Source organism: Epinephelus fuscoguttatus, linkage group LG2, assembly GCF_011397635.1.
Source record: "Epinephelus fuscoguttatus linkage group LG2, E.fuscoguttatus.final_Chr_v1".
Classification (NCBI taxonomy): domain Eukaryota; kingdom Metazoa; phylum Chordata; class Actinopteri; order Perciformes; family Serranidae; genus Epinephelus; species Epinephelus fuscoguttatus.
This window is the reverse complement of record NC_064753.1, coordinates 26333738-26355096: the sequence shown is the minus strand read 5'-3', so window position 1 is coordinate 26355096 and position 21359 is coordinate 26333738. Positions and strand designations below refer to the sequence as shown.

Genomic DNA, 21359 nt, shown 5'->3' with positions numbered 1-21359 from the left:
TGCCTGTGAGAGGGAACAGGAGGGGATGACGTTAGACTCTTTTTCCATTAGACTTTCCCATCTGCAACTCTCATTTATTTGGAGGGATTCTAACAGACCAGCATCATGACCTGACATGGTATCTGATATATGTGGAAAGATCAACTTTTCTTACATTGTAAGACAAAGACAGAAATGCCACCTCTCTTATAAGCCTTCACAAACCAGATCATTTTCTTGTACACTACTACAAAAAGTTAATCATTCATTTAAAGTGTTAAAGCCTTATTAAAGATTACCTAACAACCACTGAAGGATTAGTGCAAACAAAACAAATACTTTATCAGCTATTAGACAATGATCTGTTTAATCTGTGCATTTAATACGATCCTTTATCACCTCTTTAAATATAAATTTAACAAAGACACTGACAACACAAGCTGACTTCAATGTAGCACAATATCACAGACGAATATGTGGTAATATCGTACCGTGAGTCCTTTTTTCTCTCCTTTACACTAACTCAAAGTTTGACTTGGGTCCTCGTGTGTACTCAAACTGTTTGTATAAAGTTGCACATTAACTAACTTTGTGCAGTCTTTGAAGCACACCACGAGTGCTGGAGTGAGGTATGTGTCCCAGGTCGTGTGCTCTGGTGAAATCTTGGCTCTCCCAGTTATTTCCATTAAATAAGCCTCCAGTGCAACAAAAGAGCTGATGGTCCAAAGATATATACAGCTGCAAGAAAGCTGTGGCAGAAATCTGCAAGCATGAACAGTGCAGATTGTTTTCCTGCCCTGAATTTAATATTTCTCTGAAGTTTTCTATTAATGTCAGCAAGATTAATCCCTTCATCAGTTGTAGAGGTAACACCATAAAAACTCACAATACTGCACATGAACTTTCATACAAACATTTGAGCTACAAGTAACCAAGTTCAAATGCATCTCAAAATTAATGTAAACAGACAGTTTCCCCAAATTATAACACTTTCCAAGACGCCAGCTGCTGACTCATTTTGTCACTACCCACCCCCCTTCCCCACTCCTGATGTCACTCTGCCTGTGCTTTGTTTTCTTTTTTGTAGACAAAGAAAATGTTGGAGGTATTTTTCCACATGTTTCCCCCCTGTCCACCACCTGGCAACCTATGACAATATTTGTTCCACAAAACCCAACAGAATGGCACACAACATAACATGCGGTGCAATAACACCTTCAAAGGTTACAACAGCTGGAAAAACTGTGATTTCACTTAAAACAAAGGCACAACAACACAGAATTTGATTGGCTGATACCAACAGGATCAGCCAATCAGTCAACAGTAGTGTGTTTTATCTCACGTTTTCTCTTTCTGTTTAACTTCTGGTGAATTCCCTCTCTCTTCCCTGCTTCTCCTATTGTCTATCGTCACTCACATGTTTGTTCACAAACTTAATATATAACCGATATCTGTTCATTTAACTGTCCGTCTGCGCACTACAAACCAATCTGTACTGTGTGATCCCTTCTTTTTAGACCAGGATCTGCAAAACAATAACTTCTACCTGACTATCACTGCCATCAGATTGCACCACCGGTTCAGCTTCAACATCCACCTGCTGTCTCTGCACGACCACAAGCATCTATAGTCTCCAATATAAATAACACTTTAACTTATGGGCCAACATGCTGTGAAGATGTTGCTAATTATTGTTTTAAGGGGTTGGACTTAAGTATTCACCAGTGCTTTTTTTGATTCACTGTTTCTATTTGTCTTCTCATTCAAATGAATGTTATTGCATCATAGTTGCCAGACTATCACAGGGCTGACACAGAGACAGACAACCATTCACACTCATATTCACACCTTCATTTTTTTTTTTTTTTTTTTAAGAGTTATCAATTAACTTGCATGTCTTCGGATTGTGGGAGGAAGCTGGAGTACCCGGAGGAAATCCATGCTGACACGGGGAGAACATGCAAACTCTGCACAGAAGGGCCACACAAATATGTGTCAGGCTACAATAAGCTTTTTAACTCTTGGACCAGCAGCAGTGTGAGTGTTGTAGACATGTATTTCATGTTTATTGGCAGCTGCTTACTGTTTCTGTGGTTGGAGATGAAATGTAACCGAACCTGTTTTAACTTGTCATGGGTTTGAGCTTTTTGACAGATGAAGTGATGTAGTCTTGTTGTGTAAAACAAAAAATGTCTTTGTTGTGTTTGACTCAAAGAGGCTACAAAAAATCCAAACAAGATATAGTAAAATAAAACTATCCAAGGTCATTCAGAGTACAGGTCATTTCGTGTATGGTATCACATTATCTGAGCGTAACCCTCGTATCAGGAGAACAAATAAAAAAAACTTCTTTGGGAGTGTGGAAGCCTTGATTTGCTTTGCCAGCACGAGGTGTGTGTTACAAATACAACAGCATTCCTCATTAAAGAAGGTCCCCAGACCTGAGGGAACAGAAGGCCTGTCACGGACTGAAAGGAAGGATTGAAGTCGAAATTAAAACGCGACAGCTGAGAAGCACTGGCATCTCTTTGGTCAAAGGAGAACGGTAATCAAATCTTGTCTTGTCCTCAGAGAAATGGAAACAGATACCAGCTTTTAAAGGAGTCTCTGTGTGGAGCCAAAGTTGGCATGGATGCTGTGTTGGCTTATGTGTGGTGACAGTTGTATTTGTCTGGTTTTGTCGGTTGGGTTCAATGTTGTGACAAAGTTTATGCTGCCTTCTTGGCCAGGTCGCTCGTGAAAAAGAGACCCTTAATGTCAAGGAGACTTTTTACAAGGATATAGATGTAGATAAAGATAAAGATAAAGATATAGATATAGATATAGATACAGATAGCAAGCTTGCAGGGGTGGTTGGATATAACAGGACATTGTAGAAACTGGATATACAGAGACAGTGATGTTTCTGTTTAAAACTAGAAAGAGAATTTAGGGAGATTAATTTTCTTTCTTTTTTATTGGCCAAAAGTCCTAAGTCCTCCCTCACGTGTCACATTTGACTCTTTAGGATTCAGCTGTTGACACCATAAACACTGTTTGCTGGCAACTACACCCACAACTGCAATCACATATAAACAAGCATGACTGTAAGACATGAAACTGTTTTGATGTGCCTCCATCACAGTGCACCTACATGTAACTTGCAAGACTAAACAACTTATCAATCAGAAAAACGTAAACTAGCTTTCTGAAGTGATGTGGAGCTGAGATTCTCTATCATTTCTGCTAGTTTTCACTCCCTAACCATCAGCACAGTCACTCAGGGAATATCCTAGATATTAAAACATTTAGGATCATCTAATCTACACTCTTTTATTTTTGTAAAATACTCTGCAAACATCTGTAAATCCATTCATTTCTCCAATGTAAGACTGGATCACCCAATGTGACGGCAGAAAATACTATGCGAAGCACTGCACCAGACGCACCACTTCAAGAATTACATGTCTTACAGACTATCTAATCAAAATTAACATGTTAGATGAGTGTGACTCAAGACTTTGACTTTCAGGCTTCACAGTGCCAATTACATCTCACACTACCATCCTGGCTACAACTCAGTCAAAGGCTTGGTAAAGTCTCAGCAGTGAAACAAAGAGGGGAGAAAACTCCTGCAACAGTTTTCCAGGCCAAAGGCCAAAAAAGACAAGGATTGGATAAACTTGTGAGCAAGAGAAGGAACACCCAAAATCCACATCCCACACAACAGTTCAAGTGTGGAGACTAACAACTCAAACATGGAGATCTCGGCCCACGCTTTACACACTTGATGTTCTGAACTGGCAAAGTTACAAATACAAAGATCAAAATGTAATTTAAAATGTGACCAGACTGCTTCATTACTTAATGGTCATGATGAGGAGTACAGGGGGCAAGAATATTAAAACTATGTGAACTCATGTGAGAAATGAACAATCGCCTTCAACTTCACATAAAAACAAACTGATTGCTTTTAAAAGTGCTGCTTGATGAATGCAAACTCTCAGTTTTTAACCACTAGTCTCACAAGTTGTTGGTCATCTCTATGGTAGATCAGAATCAGAATATCGGCCAAGTAAGTGCGCACACATACAAGGAATATGACTCTGTTTTCTGTTGCTCTCAATGTACAAACACAGAGATAGCCATGCAGTTAAAAACGAGCAACAAAGCTTAACAGGTAAACATAAGGACTGGACTAATATAAACACAGTAAACTTGACTCCTTCAAGTTGTTTTGGCAGATTAGGCCCCCTCCACATCAGCGCTCACAGGCAGCGAGGTAAAGGAACAACAAACACTATAATCCAGCCGCCGCCTGGTTTCACACGGATGTGACCCTCATGTGTCCATGCAGCAACATTTTCCGAACTGAATATTTTCTGACTGAGCTGCTGCTGTATTTAGTTCCCGTTTTTTAAACTGTTTAATGTCATCAATCTGTAAAGTTATCATTAAAGCTATTTGAAGACCAACAAGGATAAATGGCTAGTTCCTTCCCGTCTCTGTCGAGATCCAGAATCTCTCTCCATCATTTCCTTCCTCACTTCCCTGCCCTGCGTCTGCTTCCTCCTCTTCACCTGTTAAATCAGCTCCTAAAGCTACGCTGGGAAATATAGTGCTATCATCAAACACACAGACTCATGCGGGAGTCTTTACTTTCAAAACAAGCCCGAGGGGGAACTCTTCTCTGGGCCACGTAAGTTTGATGATCAGACAGTGAGACTTCAGTTCACACACTGGCAGAGATTACTCGAGAGGCAGGTGGAGATACGGGTGAGAATGGCACAGGCCAGAAAATGGGCTGCGTTTAGGTGAGCGGGAGATCACTGCGGAGTCTTGTGTGGAAACTGTGGAGTTAGGAAATGAAAAAATACGGCATTTTTGGATTGAGGTTACAGATGAGAGCGTGATAACAATGTGGCCGTGTTACACACTGTGGCTCGGGGGCTGAAGGTGAAACATAACAAGAGCTGGAAATGGTGTGATAAGCACAAGGCTCTGTCTTTACAGTGAGGACGGGAGAGTACAGCTGAGACCTATTAAAGCCTCTAACACTGAGGATCCGGAGGGCCGTGGAGATGGAGATGCAACTGCAGCACCCTGAAGAGGTATAAATGAAAAGATCCAGCGCCTCTCCAGCAGGTCGGGAGCGGGTGCACTGTAACAGAGCTGGAGCTGAGTGAAGAAGGAGGTCTGCAGGGTGCACATTCTCCACTTTGACCCCAACATTCCTGGAAACAGACCGTTTTCTCTGCTCACCACACCTCATCTGTCCACATTTTCTGCATACCAGCACATGCTGGCATGAGAGATCAAATCCACTTCTTTTGTTACAGGGCATTAAGAACTTAAAATAAGTAGATTCATATCTTCTCAAGAAAGTGCAACCAAGATTTTTCAACCTTGATGAAATTCCACAGATTTCGGTTCATTGAAAACACAATGCAGCTTTCAATTTAAGACACAAAACAGGCCCCCCGCTCTTTTCAGGGGGTCAGCCACGCATCCCCTTTTCTACAGCACACTGACCCACTTATTCAGCCTGTCCCAACCCCCGCTGCTATTATTGTGTGAAACAAACTCATCATTCATCTTCGACTGAGGTTCGCAATTACCCCCACTCTTTCAGGGCACAGAGGGAAGAGGGGACACGACGCAACTCAGGAACGGCAGCTCATTAGATTAGTGATGGCTTGCCACTGCAATTAACTAGTATACAGAGCAACTCAGTGCTCCAGTTTCCAGCATTCTTCCTCGCATGGGCTGCTCCGGTCAACGCAAACGTCAGGTCTGCTCAGTGGGGGGAAGCAGCACTTTAGTCGGAGATGGGGCTGAATAATAAAAAGATGCACAGTTCACTCCGGCTCTCTCTTCCCTCTGTCTGACACCCTCATACAAAGTGGAAGCGCACATGAGATAATAAGCAGTTTTCCCTTTTAATGTCAGGCTTTCACATAACTTGTAGCTCAGACTGCTGTGGCTGCTTGAACTTTAAAAAGCAGTGGGTGTCATGCTAAAATTTAGCTTACATTTTTTTTGTTTTGGTGTGTCTGTCTATCACACTGTATTTTCATCACACAGAAAACCATAATGTCCAGAATAATGGTCTAGTTTTAATTACTGACACACTAGCAATACGCTTATTTTGTAAACATGACTACGATTACGACTACTATGATTTATGTGTCTTGTGCTGACTTGTCTGAGCTTATCACCTGTCTGCACATTGCCCCGACATAAACAGCACATATAAACAGGTGAACCATTAATGTGCCACTGTGTAGATGAATTTGAGTTGATATTTCTATATAATAATTGACAGGCACAGTCTTCTAACCTACAAAGGCCTCACAACATTTGATCTGAGGACAGCACGTTATTTCAAGGACGTGAATTAAATGCTCTTTTGTATCTTAAAAGAGAAACAAACAATGACTTCATCTTGCCAAGTGTTTACAAAGCACTGAGGGTAAACCCCTGACGACACACTCCCTCGGGGGAGCAGTACCTCTGTTTGACAAGCGGAAATGTTCTCATAGACTGTTGCTGCAGAGCGCTGCTGCGGACCCCCAACGGGCCTGCAGGAAGCTGAGAACAAGGACAACTTCCAGTCTTTGAGACAAACAGGACACACGTGAGTCACACAGCAACCTACTGAAAACAATGTGTCTTCAGTCCTTGTGCTGTCTCCTGCCATGCACTGCTGCTCGTCTTAACTTACCTTCCCTCACTTGTGGAACAACAGTTGACAAACCCTCTCTACTCTGAAGGAAATTTTCGTCTTATCTTTCGTTCTTAAATAACAGCGAGTTCATCGCTGGTTCAAGGAGGTTTATAACTTTTAATGTGAGGTTTTCAGAAGTTCAATTCTTGCCAGTGTAGTAAAACCAGAACTTTGTCCATGTCTGTGTCGCAGTAAATCAGGGCTTTTAATTGAGACTTGCTGCTGAGCTACATCAGTGACCTTGCCAGTAAGGCAACTCCTAAATATGTCAAACACAGATAAATGTCTCTAAATGTTATTATCGAACATCATTCTTCCTGTAAATCGTTCCTCCCCAGAGGAAAAACTGAGATAAGGACACACTTGTACACTTGACTGGCGAGACAGACTTCCCATGAAAAATGATGACGAGCTAGATCTAAATTTTACACAGTGTTTCATTTTCATTTTATCAGTCTGCTCTGTTGACCCAGCTCAATAGTGTGAACTCAAGCTGAGCTTAATTTCCACATGCGTCATTTAAAAAAAATGTACAACTTCTCACTGCAGCAGGTGAACATCCTATCCTGTGGTGATCAGTGAGTTTAAATGACTTTGTTTATGCAGTGCGATAACATCGCTGCTCTTTATCATCAGCATTTCTCTGGAGCTGATAAAACCAAATCATCAAATCACAAATGTATGACTAACACAGCAGATATGCACCAAACCAACCAACCCATGTGCAGCTGGAGTTTACAGGGTTAAGAGAAGTCTGTAAATATTGAAAAGTCAACTGCTAACTTGACTTTCAGCATGAATGTGAGGCTGCAGTAGTACGCTGAGTACAAGTCTGTGAAATTATGCTAATATAAAAATAGGATTTTACTCATGACTTTTATTTGCCCTCCAATCATGTGTCGAAATCACGACTTTAAGATTTCAGGCAATGGAGACAATGAGACAAGGCCTCCTCACCACCATTATCTCTCAAAGTTACACCCCAAAAATCTACTTAATAAAGTGTCAGTGTTTGAAAGAAAGTAACTGGCACCACACAGAAAACTTTGCAGGATCTTTACCAACAAACAGTTATATAAGAAAGCTGAATCCATCCTGTCTGATTGTTCCCGTCCTTTACATCAGCAGTTTCAGTTTCAGCCATCTGGAACCCTCTTCAGACTTCAACAAGCTAATGCCAACAGACGCAAGCCCTCCTTTGCACCCTCTGCCACGTCCCTCCTAAACTCTAGGAGTAAAACATAGTTATTTATCTTTAATCTATTGTTTTGTTCTTTTATCTTTTTAGTTGTCTGAGTATTTTCACTGTTGTATTGTTTCAGTGTTGTATTATGTGCCCTGAGTGTTGTGTTTGCTAAATGTACTCATCCCACTGCCCCACTGGGGACAAATATTGATTCATTTCCTGCTCTTTTTGCAAATAATTTCCACAGAAATACAGTGATACTTATTTAAAGTGCCAGTGTAACTGGATATTGTGTATCTTGCCTGTTCTGGCAGTGTCTCAGTACTCTGACACTCAGTGCCACAGATGTAAGGTGTAAATACCGTCAATTCAAAGCAGCAGCCCAACCTCTAATGACAAACACATGGCATAACTTGTGATGCAAAGCACACACACGCTCACAGCTCCCCTGATGCTTATCTCCACACTCCTCTGTGACAGGGTGTCTCTGGAGCGGGGGAGGTCGAGAGCGAAGGAAATGAGGAGGAGGTGAACACAGGGAGTCAAACTGGAGGAGAGGGGAGGGAAAACAAACGGGGGGCTGATTACCTGCTTGGCCTCCGCCAGAGACGTCTGCAGCTTGCTTATTTCCTTCTCGTACTGCTCCTTCATTTTGTCCACCTCCTGATCGTGAGCGGCCACTTCCTCCTTCAGGGCTCCTTTCAGAGCTGTCAGCTCCCTCTCTCGCCTCCTCAACACTTCCTCTTGGTCCTCCTTGGCCAGGAGAACTTCCTGCATCTCTACCTTCAGTTGCATCATGTCCTGCAGTAAATAAAGACGGTCGGGTTACTCTTTATCACTTCGGAATTTGAAGAATCAGATTGAGGAGTGCTGAGTTTGACCATGATCCTTAAGTTTGCTCTTCATCTTGGTTACACAGACATTTCTCATTGCAGCCACATTTATGCAGCTGTTTATAGATCAAACATGAAGAGCAAAAGACACGACAGAATGTGGACCTTCTGGAAATAATCAATAACAGCGATGAAGTCATTTTAGACACACAGTTCCAATATTATATTCCTGTATATTTAGTTTATTCTGTGGTGAGAAATCTTTCAGATGAAGCCATCACCACGTGAGGCTGCAATGGTTTGATGGAAACAAATCACTGAGCTCCTTACAGACAGGCTGGTATACAAGCGTACACAAAAAAAAACTTTCCTCTTCTCCAGAACAATGAACACTGCATTACCGCCATAATGATGTCTTTCTCTCCATCTGTGGCAGCCCTCTTGGCCGAGTCAAGCTCGTCATGCATCTCTGACAGCTGGTCCTGCAGGTCTCTGATCTCTGTCTGGTACTGCTCCCTCTCCATCTTCACCTGGAACAGCCTGACAAACCACATGACATGTCACAACACAGTACAGTCATTCTACATACCTACTGTGTATCTGCGCACATACACACCCGCACACCTGCCCCTTAATTCGCACATACAAAGGGCAGCACCTGTGCTGGGGCTTCATGTGAGGCCTACAGAGCACCAGGGTGCAAACGAATACCTGAACGATGGCAAACCAATAATGTTTAAACTGCCTCCGCATGACAACACAGAGGGGGGAGGGTGATAAGTGATGTGAGGCACCTAAAACAAATCACCACACAGTGATGTAGGCTGAAGCGGCACATTGATTCCTGCTGTAAAAACACACCAAATGATGTTCGTCCTGAGAAAGACAACTACGGATTCGTATGTTAAAGGGCAGAAATGGAGCTGGACAGTTAGTGCTGTCAGAGTGAATAGTAAATCAGTCACCAAGCACACATTAATATGTTGGATGAAAGATAAACCTAACAAACCAGAGGAGGCACAAAGGGCTGTATATCAAGACAGAGGAGCTGACATGGTAACCACTTCAGTAACTATCAACAGTCTGAGTGGTTTCATCCTACACTGCTTCCAGCGTGACAGTGCATGGAAATATGTCAGTGCAAAGCAACAGCTGATAAATAACACATCCAGCTAATTATTATCATTATTTATTATTATATGATCTGGGGAAAGTGTCAACAGCAGCATGGTTCATCTGATACACAGCATCCTTATTTCACCTGCCAACAAGGAGCTTCGCCAGCATCGCATAGAAAGCAGGAGGGTCATGCTATCCCTCCCTGTTCCCACCTCCCTCTGTGCAAAACTTCAACAAAGAGGGATCAATACAACATTAAAAAAATCAGGATCCCTCACCAGCTTCCCACCGCAAACACTCGTGTTTACTGGAGCATACTGGAGCATTGGAAAAGTCTTTCTTTCTTCTTAGCTTTCTTTGTATTTGTTTTTTTTCTCTGGCTAATTATTAATCTGTACGTTCTAAAATATTTATTTTATATTTATTTTATTGCTTTACATTTACATATTTTCATTTCATGTTCTTATTCTTACTTCTTACACTTCTCTATTCTTTACATCGGAGCAACTGTAATGACTCATAATTTCCCTTAGGGGATCAATAAAATATTTCTGATTCTGATTCATACACTCAAGATGGAGATACCAGTGAAGTGAGCTGAACTTTGCTGGTTTGCCTCCGAACCACACACTTCTGGCCAAGTTTTATAAAAGTTAAAAAGATCCTGGCACTGACATATCAAACAGTCAACACAACAATGCGACACTAGTTGAATAACATACTCTGATCATTATTGACTTCTCCAAAATGGTCACTTACTCTTCCACTGTGGTCTGGAGCTCGACCTCTGTTTTGGCTAGTTTTTCCCTCAGACGCTTGCACTCCTCTGCACTCCGCTCCAGCTCCTGCTGCAGCTCCTTCAAACCTGCAACTGCCCTCTTGTCAGCCTGATTCTTCTATAGGTGACACACAGAAATATTAATGTTGACAATATCAGCTTCAGTTCAGACAAATGTCTGGTCTTTTACATTTCCTGCACCAAGCTTTTGGCATTTAATCCTGACAACTTATTGTTTGGTAGAAACATAAAGATATGATCAGTTTCAGTGTTATTTTTGTTAATGGGATTTGTTTTAAATGTTGCGAAGAAGAAGAAGAAGCATATAAGATGTCTGTTGTGAAAAAAATGAGTTTTCAAGAGAGTAGCCTGTTTGTTCTTTCATTCTGTCCATGTAAATGTGCCTTTGTGCTGGGCTTATCCAACTCTAACATCTAACCAGTACACCCAAAATATCTCTTTCATTCAACAAGTTGACGAGTAATCCCTTAAACCCTCAATAAAAGGATATTCTCAAACTGCAACAACAGGTTTAGCAATAAGCTGACATGCCAATATAAACAAGCTGGTGTCAGAGGCACAGAGACACTTACCATGGTTTGTTCCTCAAGTTTTCTCTTCAGGTCGTTTATTTCTTTCCCCAGTTCATCATTTTGCTCCTGCAGAGCTTTGGTCTGTGCAGAGAAGTCAAGGGACTGACAGAAGAAGACAGTTATGTTGTTAGGATCCATTTTGAAATGAAATGCAAATGGAATATTAGGACTCCAGCATTAGTACTCAGTTATGTAGTAAAGCGTGAATATTTAATAGCTGACAGTGTCTGCCTCAGAAAGATAATTTGCACACAGTTTTTAAGGGTCCATTAAACCGCTCTGAGATCACAGTTTTCCTCAGTGGTTTATATCAAACAGGATGTTAAGGAAGAATTTTATTTGGAAATATACATTAGCACAAAAAATGTTTGTTGCGTGTATCAATGTATCAACCAGCTGGGCTTCACTTTGGGAAGCTGAACCCCAAACACACAACTATTCTATATACTGACAGACAGCTAAAGCATGAGGGTAAAACTGAAGCTTTATAATCCCAGGTTTATGATTTCAATATAAAACTACATTAAGATTGCAAATGAGATGTTTTATGGGTTCTTCAGCTGTTAATGGAGCACAGTTACAATGATCTAACAATGTCTCACTTTGTTATCACTTTGTGCACTCGCCGTGGCCCGAGACTTCAACGTCTGTATCTTCTCAAAGACAAGGTTGACCTTTCGCTTCGTCGTTTCATCATTATCGTTGCTTCTGCAGACACACACATATACACACAGACACACACACACAAAGTATGTTAACACACTCGGGTTATTAAAAGCTAAAAAAAAAAACAACTTTTCTCGGTGTTTGGGGGGGATCAGGAATTAATTCCAGACTGTTCTAGGAACAGAGTAAGTCATTCCCAGCTTAGAAAGGGTCAGGGAGGATCATGCTGCTTTGATGTGTCACCTCACAGCACAAACAGCTTCATTACACCCGTCCAATAAACCATGCGGCACATGAGCAGAGGAATCAAACGTATGGGCAGTATAATGGAATTGCTGCAGAGTTTAATGTCATCGCCTGGTAATTTTGTAGTAAACAGAGCTAAAAATGTCGCAGCAACCATGCTAGGGTCAAGAAAAATCACCATTTCTAATGCCCTCAAATGCCTTCAGATAACATTATCAAGAGTTAACATACAGTCAAGTAGTAGTTTTGTTCATTTACATAATTACTGAAACAAAAACAGAACTTTTAAGGAGCCTTGATTCACAGCATTTGGACACAAAACCAGCCACACACACATTTTTCTACCTTGGGTCCATTCTCTCTGAGAGTAATTTACATCCTAATTAAAAAGATAGCAAAGGAGCAACAATTTGCAGCGCTGTTCTGCCAGCTTAAGTGTTCCTAAACGTAAACAGCAACTTCTTGTAGCTTTTAAAAAAAAAAAAAAAAAAAAAAAAAAAAAAAGCGGCAGCATTTCTGAGTTTATCACCAGACGTAAGCCCAAAGATGGGAGGATTTTCTCACTCCACAGAAAAACTATTAATCCTTCAGTTAAAGTGAAAACATCAGAATCCATAAAAATGGAGTTACAACACTTTCACATGACATCAGTGATATATTAGTTCAATAAATTAGGCGGCTGTCACAAACAGCCAAACCCCCTAAAACTCTCTTCTCTTCATACATATGATTTTCATTAAATCTCTATAACCCCTGTTGGTGAATGTTTGTCTTCTGAGGCCTTGGGAATGTAGCTCAGTTTCAGCCCCAGCACTTCCATCTGTGTTTCCTTTCCTTTGTCCTGTGACTCCTGACCTGTGGCCCGACACACCCAAGCAGTTTCCTGCTCTCTTTCTACATTATCACAAGCCTTTAGCAAGAACCGCAGAAACCTGCAAACTGTTTCTAACTGTGACATCATGAACAACAGTGCAGGCTGACTGGCGTTTGTCCATCGTTCTCAAAAAACAATTCTTGACAGTGACTTGTAAGACTGTAGAGAATGCACAAGACATCATATCTGGCTCCTTCAAACCTGAACTACATTTAACCTTTTAACCCAACGTGCCTTTCCTTGACGGGCAAAAAGTGTCTGATTACAGAAGTAAACAGAACACTTTCACACTGCAGCATGGAGAAAGCCGAGAAAGAAAGTGGGATTCAGCGAGATAACAAACAGCTGAATCTCTCACAGGCTGGATGGGAGGGTAAGAAGAGCACATTCCTTCACTTTTATCACAAACAGTCCAACTCTGATAAAAAACACAGAACAGTCTCTTCCTTCATGATGCATTGCCTTATGGTGCAGCGTGTGGGATTTGGGCTTTAGAGTGAACAATATGCTCAATTCATGATTCAGCTAACATCAAAGGATTAAGATGAGAACTGTTTCACAACATTTGGTCCCATTTTATTTTATTAATATGAGCAAATAAAGCTGGAATAATAAAAGAACTCACCCGTCCTTAAGGTAATTAAACAAGATTTGTTTTGCTGTCTCTTCATGTGTTTGTTGTGAAAGCTCTTGCTGACCTCTCAAGAGATCAGGTGTCGTCTGGAAATGGCAGGAAAAGAGACGGAAATCTTAGCAAAGCAAAAAAGGTGACTCACAGATCCTCATTTTGATGACTTAATGTACTGTTGGACAATGTGCTTATATTTGAAAGACAATGAGACAAGTTTCTGCATAGATCCCTTTTACCTGAACGTCGGCCTCTGAGCTGAGCTTTTTGTCCGCAGTGGTAGACGGTTTGGACAGCGATGTTGACAGCGATGTTGTCGAAACCTTTCCAGCTAAAGAGGCACTGTCCTCATTCTCTCTAGTCTTGAATGGCTGTGAAGAAGTGCGAGTCTCTGGCTTTCTGTAACCCTGAATGGCGCCGACACCTTTAGAGATGGTGCTCTGGGGGGAGCCGGGTGCGCTGGCAACACGAGATGAAGCCCTGGAATCACCCTTACCATCCACAGACGTGACCCAGGAGTCCTGACTGCCAGCTGTTTTCTGCAGCCGTAGCTGTGAGGGCCGCAAGACATGCTCCATTGATGTGCCTCGCTGGCGGCTAAACCCGTCTGAATAGCTAGAGCCATCTCGCAGGCCGAAGGCACTATCCACACTGCGTGAGCGCTTCCTGTCCTCGAGATTGATCCTGTTCCTGCGCCCTGCCCTGCCCCTGCGCTGGTGGCTGCCATCTTTGCCATCAAACTTCTCAATGAGCTCATCGACACCAGGGATGGAGCCTGTGTCAATGTCTCTGCCTGAACCTGGGTGGAAAGGGATGTAGCGGCGGTTCTCGTGGCGGTTGATGGAGTCTGAGTACAGGGCATCCATCTGTTCATCCAACAGAGTCTTAGAAATGGAAGACCCGGAGGAGTGGCGGGAACGGGAGGAGGAGGACTGAAGAACTGGACCACTGGAGTCAGTCCTGCGGAGAGGAAGGACATCAGGCTCGCGGCGGGTGCGCTCAAGGCTTGAGTTGGTGCTACTCATAGAAGTGGGGGATCTGGATGATGTCTTGCTCTGCTCACTCGTGGGACTTGACACGGTGGAGGGCTGAAGCTGGGCTGGAGGCGCTGTTTGCCGCTGCGTTTTAGAGCCTGGCTTGGACTGAGGTGGATTCAGGTTAGTGAGACGAGGTTTGGACTGCGGCTGAGCGACTTGTGTTTGCGACCTCGACTGAGGCTGAGCGATCTGGGATGGGGGCAGAGCCTGGGGCTGTGACCTCGGCTTAGTGAGGGCCGTCTCACTCTTGCTCTGGGATGGAAGTTGCCTTTTCTCTTGCTGCGCAGGAGCTTTATTCCGGTCCAGACTTGATGCCCTGGCACTGGACGGTGCAACGACAGCAGGTTTGGAGGAGTAACTCTGGTGCTGGCTCCCACTCTCAGCCAAAGATCTTGAAGGCAAGCTGTGGAAACCGTCAATGTTCAGGGAGTTGTTCTCTGGATCATATGGCTGCAGTATCTCAGGGTGCTTCTGAAAGTTCAAAAGGGTCTTTCCCTGTGAATCTGTGATGCCATTTTGAGGCCCAGAGTATTGTGTCATCTTCTGAGACCTGTACTCCACGAAGGGGCTGATGGATCCAGCCTCCTTGCCTCCCCTGAAATCATACTCCTGGTAGTTCTCAATAAAAGAGCCCTCTGTGTCGATGTACCCATTATTGTCAGGGTCGATGAGGGATTGAGGGCCTCTGTCTTGGTTGTTGAGAACTACGTAAGGGTGTCCATCGATACCCTGGACACGGATGCTGAGACCGTATGTTCCAGCTCCATTACTGTTGGGCCTGGAGGGGCGGGACGGCTGAATGTGGCCCCGCTGTGGTCCGCTGCTAGGAATGCCAGTCACTCTGTACGACTCCATCAGGAATGCAAAAGGAAAATAAATCCCTCTCCCTGGATCAGGTGGCCCACCTCTGCAAGCAAAGATTCAGACAGGCTCTATTAGTTAGAGATGAGACACTACGTAATTCAGTAATATCAACAAATGTTTCCCAGTTCCACACTCAGCCACTAATGAAACATTAAATCCTCGCTGCATTTAATTACGTCGCCTGCTTTCATTTGCTTTTTTTATTTTGCATTCTTAATGTTGTGCTTTCTCTCCACGGAGATGTTTTCTGTCAAACTGCTCAGCTAATGTGCTCTGACCAAATGAAGAATGAGACAACAAGCTGCCTGTGTCGCCTCTCAGAACCCATAATATCGCCAAAAATATGAGTCAACATCGGCCACATTCTTTGTAAAAATGACTGGGTGCTGTTTAGAAAAGCCAGTGACTAACAGGTATGGCACAACAAAATGACTGTTTGCCATGCATGACAAAGAATTGGTTCAACAGGTTAAGAGAAAGGTATGGGGAGAAAGATAACACTTCAGCATGAGTCAGTCAGACCTGGGAGAAATGTGAGAGCTCTGCTATCTCGACACAACTTTGGAGGGCGTTAGGTTTAGAGGGAATGTGTAGTGTGTGTGTATATACCAATGTAATTGATCCTTGTAAATGACATTGTAATTTGCAGCCCACGCTCATGTGATATGCCATGAAAAGAGAGCAACAAAATCTTATCCGGCTCACTTTTGTCACATTTATAATAATTGCGGGGTTGTCGAGGGTTGACAGATTTGCAGCAGGATTGTGAGAACACAGCTGGCAATAAATATCAAACTGTGTACAAATATCAAAGTAAGCTGCTGAGTGTTCTTCAGACACATTTATGCCTGGGAAGCCGGTGGAGACAAAGCCATCAGCGGCCACCATGTGTTTCACCGGACAATGGGCTTTTAGCAGGTTCCTGTTTGCCCTGCTGATAGTGTCCCATTCTACCTGATGTTACAATACAAAGACGGACGGAGATGGGCCTGGAACAAAGACACTGATAAGAGTGGAAACAAAGGCAGAAGCAGGATATGTCACATTAGCGTTAAATAGGTAAAGACTGACAACTCATAGCCCATTAAGAAGAATAAAGGGCCATCTAGAGTTTAAAGATATGATTATATGTACCATGAGAAGATGTACATTTGTTAACAAAGACTTTCCAGACTGTTGGTCCCTGGTTGCATTAGACCAGTGGCTCCCAACTGGTGCAGCCACAGAGTCCAGATTTCTCTTTAGTCATTAAGGTCCTCACAGTTAAACACATTCAGCTTCATTCTTGCGCTTGGCCATGTCTTTGAGCTAGTTTGCTGTCTCTGTTAAGTAGCTGTCATCTGTTGCTCATTCTAGAGCAGGAAACAGCACTTCAAAAATAAAAGCTTTGTGTTGGAATTTCACTGCTCTTAGAAATAAAGGGTAATTTTTTGTGTTTGTTTTGTTTTTCGACATGTTTGCGTGTCACTTGTGGTCCTTTCAGAATGGACCCGCGACCCACCAGCTGGGAACCACTGTATTAGACCATTGTGGGCAAAGCTGCAGAACACAAATCAATGCGCAAGATATCTTTATTGCAATATTGGATGTTTTGCTTTATTGTTTTTGCATCAATATGATGAGGATTTGTTGCATATTGAATTTGCTGGATTAGCCAAAAACAGACGTTCCTGTCCGATTCCCTTATCTATAACAGCTTTAAACTGATTCCCCCAAAAATCTACTATATTAGGGAATCAATATCAGAAAATATATCAAAATTATAAGCACTGATTGAAGATTTCAGCGTTTGCAAGGAAATTGGTTAGCGGAGGTGGTAAGCCACCTGACACATCTTATTAAGTGTAAAGCATTTGCTCCACGACACAGCACCTCTGCCGTTTTCCCCCCAAGGGTAACATTTTATTAAGTGTATTTACCCAAATTTATAGGATATTAGCAGAGGCTGTGTCTGTTTCAGGTGAGGTGGCCTACCTCTGCCGTAACACACGACTAGAAACAATTAAAAAATATGTACATAATTCACCTCAGCTTGATTTTGACAGGTCAACTGGTTGATCTGTGTGCCTCAGTAAGTCATAAGTACTCAGTTTCCCACTCTTTTGTCTGCACAGTAGGGAAGAAGGAGGCCTGCAAGGTAAAGTGTCCCTTCCAGGAGGAAGAGGACAGATTAAAGCGAAAGAAGACACACAATAGATTCTTTCATCCTCAGTGTCACATGTATGCCTCGACAAGTGTGCAACTGTCTTCCTGCCATTGTATTTCTCACTGCACAAGGAGGAAACCCTCACTGAGCCTGTCTGTCCTTCATATGGAGGCAGTGTTGCCTTCACTGACCCCTGTGCTGCAGAACAGGGAGGTCAGCACTGAGCCCAGGTTGGATGTCAAGGCCCTGGCTTTGATCTGTGCGGTGGGGAGACTCTGCAAAGATTTAACAAAGCAGATTTTTATCTCCTCATGTGAACTCATTAGTTTTCTGTGTCACAGAGAGTCCAGACACCGTGTCTGCAGCTGCATTCACTCACATGACTGCATCAAGAAAACACATCAGTTAAGAGGGGCCGACCTTGAGAGACTGAATGTAAATTATGGACGAAGTCAGTGAAAGCAGCGAGGATTTACACTGTGGGAAAATATTATAAAGTTACGTAACATGAATGGGAGTTCACTAATCTGGGGCGTCAGGTAACCGTAAACATGAGCGACTGTAAACACAATTAGAACACCACTAATGTGTAAGTGACACACAGAGATTGAGAGTAAAATCTGTGAGCAACCAGGTGACTGAAACTGCGATAAATTGAGTTGACGCAGTTTGTGGACATTTTCCATCGCTGCTCAGTGCAACAGGTGGCATGAATCACACCACCGGCCTCACATACACTGTAAAACTCATTTATCTTTTCTGAGTCACTCATTAGTTTCAGTTTATAGCAGGTTAATTCTCCCTTTTGCTGTTAAATGTTGAGTTTTGTGCCTCTTGTTGAGCTGTTAACGCTCCCATAGCGGACATGTACAATGAACACTGGTAGCTGGTTACTCACCGGCGTCGTTTCCCTCTCTGGTTCAGTTACCGCAGATTATAAACGAGAGTTAAACATAAGTTTTTTAAAGATAAAAAGTGCCCACGCTGCTGCCTGCTAACTTATTTAGTTGTGTGTTGCTTCCAGGAGGAGAGAGCAGGAGAGTTACAGAAGGACGTCCGACCCTCGGGGCCGCTCCGCCTCCTGAAACAAGCGCACAAACCCGCCCACCCACCCAAACGCCAGGCGGCTGGTCCAGGATCAGATCTCACAGCAGGAACCCTCCCTGACGCCCCGGCACCACTTCACCCAGGTCAGGTTCAGTTTGGACCGGCCAGGCTCGGCTCGGGTCAGCTCAGCAGGGTCCTTAGAGTCTGAAACCACAAGCTGTACTTGAGACCTCACACTCCTTTAATGCACGTCATATGAATACATCAAAACATCTTTGAAATAAAGAAAAAAAATAATTGAATTGAATCAAATTAAATCAACAAATAGATAAATAAATAAATAAATAAATAAATAAATGTTGAACTTTACGGCGGCAGAAAGTGATAAAGTGTGTTTGCTTGTGTTTGGAAGAAGCTGTGCCAAAACAAAAATACAAATGCAAATACAAAATGACTGAGCTCAAGTTTTGGGGTGAGTCACTTTTTTGCTATGTGAAAAAACACATGGGTGGACCCAGCAGATATAATATATCTTTCTGAGAATTACTCAACAAATAAGCCAAACACACCCCACTGAAGTATTTTAGAAATTCTGGCAGATATTTCACACTATTTTTTGTCTACTTGCACTGTTATGTCTCAGATCCTCATTGTGCTTTTGCACTTTTTTCTTTTCTGTTTTTAAAAAACATATTTGATGAGCTTTTTTCAAGTCCAAGATTTCTTTTGCCAACGGCTTCTTCCTGAAATTGTAGTGCACATAATAAAATAAAGAAATTTGAGGTTGAAGTTACACACTTTAGCTTCATAAATTGGTATTCATTTTGAATACAAACCGATTTATTAATTATTTTATGAACCTGGGAGAATTAAGCACGTGTGTACTCTCCCTAAACTCCCTGTCAAGTTAAATTATTTGCACTCTGCATAAATGCAATTTGCAGCTGCATGTCTTTAAAAACCGAGAGCGTCATCTAGTGGAGAGTGAGCTGACCTGAATGCGGTTAGTTAATGAGAACCTGTACTGGTGGTGGTGGTGGTGGTGGTGGTGATACTAATGCTTGCATGCATGGGACTCACAGACAGTGCAGTGAACGCATCACCATAGATGTACTCAGTGAGCAGATAGTGCGATGCAGCAGGATGGTGGGAGTGCAGCATTACAATGTAAAAGCATGGCATGAGGAGGCATTATGCTGAGTGGGATGAAGAAATGTTGATAAATGTTCCTGGTGTAGTGGAGAGTGAGTATTGTTGCAAAAATAAAGTGTCTGTGTGTGTATGTGTGCTTCAAGAGGAAGTGCAGGACTAAGCAAACAACACTGAGCAGTGATAAATAGTATCCTGGATGGCTTAAAGTAGGGAGTCACAGGAGCAGGAGTACAGTCAGCTTCAGTGATACTGTAGGTGCACTGAGAGATGTATACATACTGTTTATTTTGTTTTTACTGCATATAAATACCTTCATAGACAACAATATGTGATGATATTTACAGCATGTTTAAAGGCACAAACCTCCTTACTGGATAGGAAAAAAAACTGATTTGATATTAATAATAATAACATTTGCTTCTGCTGGTATCTAGTTTTTTATGTTGCAATAAAAGACTTCCAAGGTGCCATTAATGTTTTACCTTTGACAGAGAAGTATGAAACTCCATTTCATTTGGTATGGTTGTGGCAAGGAAACTTAATCTACTTGTGTGTCAGATTGTACACCAGCATATGATGTGTAGACAGGAGAGTTGATACATGTATTGTACTTTAAGAGGTAAAGGTTCTTTAGTTTGTCAGAATTTGTCCTAGCCCCTGTCCTAGAGTACCTCAAGGGTAGAGGGTTGTAATGGACTGTCAGGGTAACAGTATACCCTCTATTGCTGTGTATATGTATTATACTTTACTGGTAATGTTGAAGTCTGAGGGCTTGTTTATAGTTTTTTTTCTACTTGTAAAGATATTTGTGGCTGAGTGTTTTATACTGAAAATCCTAAAAACCCTTTCTCTGAGGTCTAGAGGAGCAATATTCCTTGGAAAATGTGAGGTTGACAAAATATTAGAAACACACTTGATAGGATATTTAATTTCAGTACTTCTTGTAAGTTCTTGAATGACCACCTGTGCTTAGACAACAACACCTGACCATACTCAGAACATTTTGGCAACAAAAAGTATTCATTTTTCTGGTCATTCAGTTTATGTTACTTTACACTTATGATGACATGCTTGACCACACTGTTTTTTATTTATTTTGCTTGGAGTTTATTTTGTTGTTTGTGCAATGCAATTTTTGTATTATGATTTTAATGAGATATTGTATGCTTTTATCAACTTTATTCTATACTCTTGTTTCTGGCTTTTTTAAAAAATTATTCCTGTGTTTTAAGTGATCATGCCCCTCCGTTGTTTTCAGATGTGCTCTATAAATAAACCTGACTTCACTTAAACTGGATAAAATTACTCATTACATGTACCTTTTATTTCACAAATAATATTTCTGATAGATTCCCTACTTTCACAATCTCAGACTGGACAGTCTGAACTCCACATTCTCAGACAAAGTCCACAGAAAAGTGCTTAGATTCTTTGCTTGGGTAAAAAAGCAATAATACTATGCAAAGATACTTTGTTTCAATTATGTTTTATCAAGTAAAAGTCAT

General features: G+C 42.1%; 1 protein-coding gene across 1 annotated transcript in view; it reads right to left on the bottom strand.

Annotated features, from left to right (window-relative positions):
- cgnl1 (cingulin-like 1) overlaps positions 1-18712 on the bottom strand; it is a 31558-nt gene extending 12846 nt beyond the window's left edge. The window contains exons 1-8 of the mRNA XM_049594248.1: positions 18554-18712; positions 13848-15552; positions 13606-13700; positions 11797-11902; positions 11195-11296; positions 10583-10719; positions 9106-9244; positions 8460-8672 (exon numbers count right to left, since the gene is read on the bottom strand). Coding sequence (XP_049450205.1) covers positions 8460-8672; positions 9106-9244; positions 10583-10719; positions 11195-11296; positions 11797-11902; positions 13606-13700; positions 13848-15500 — 2445 coding nt within the window. The 5' untranslated portion in view covers positions 15501-15552; positions 18554-18712. The remainder of the gene's footprint in view (positions 1-8459; positions 8673-9105; positions 9245-10582; positions 10720-11194; positions 11297-11796; positions 11903-13605; positions 13701-13847; positions 15553-18553) is intronic.
- Between the last annotated feature and the right edge of the window lie 2647 nt (positions 18713-21359).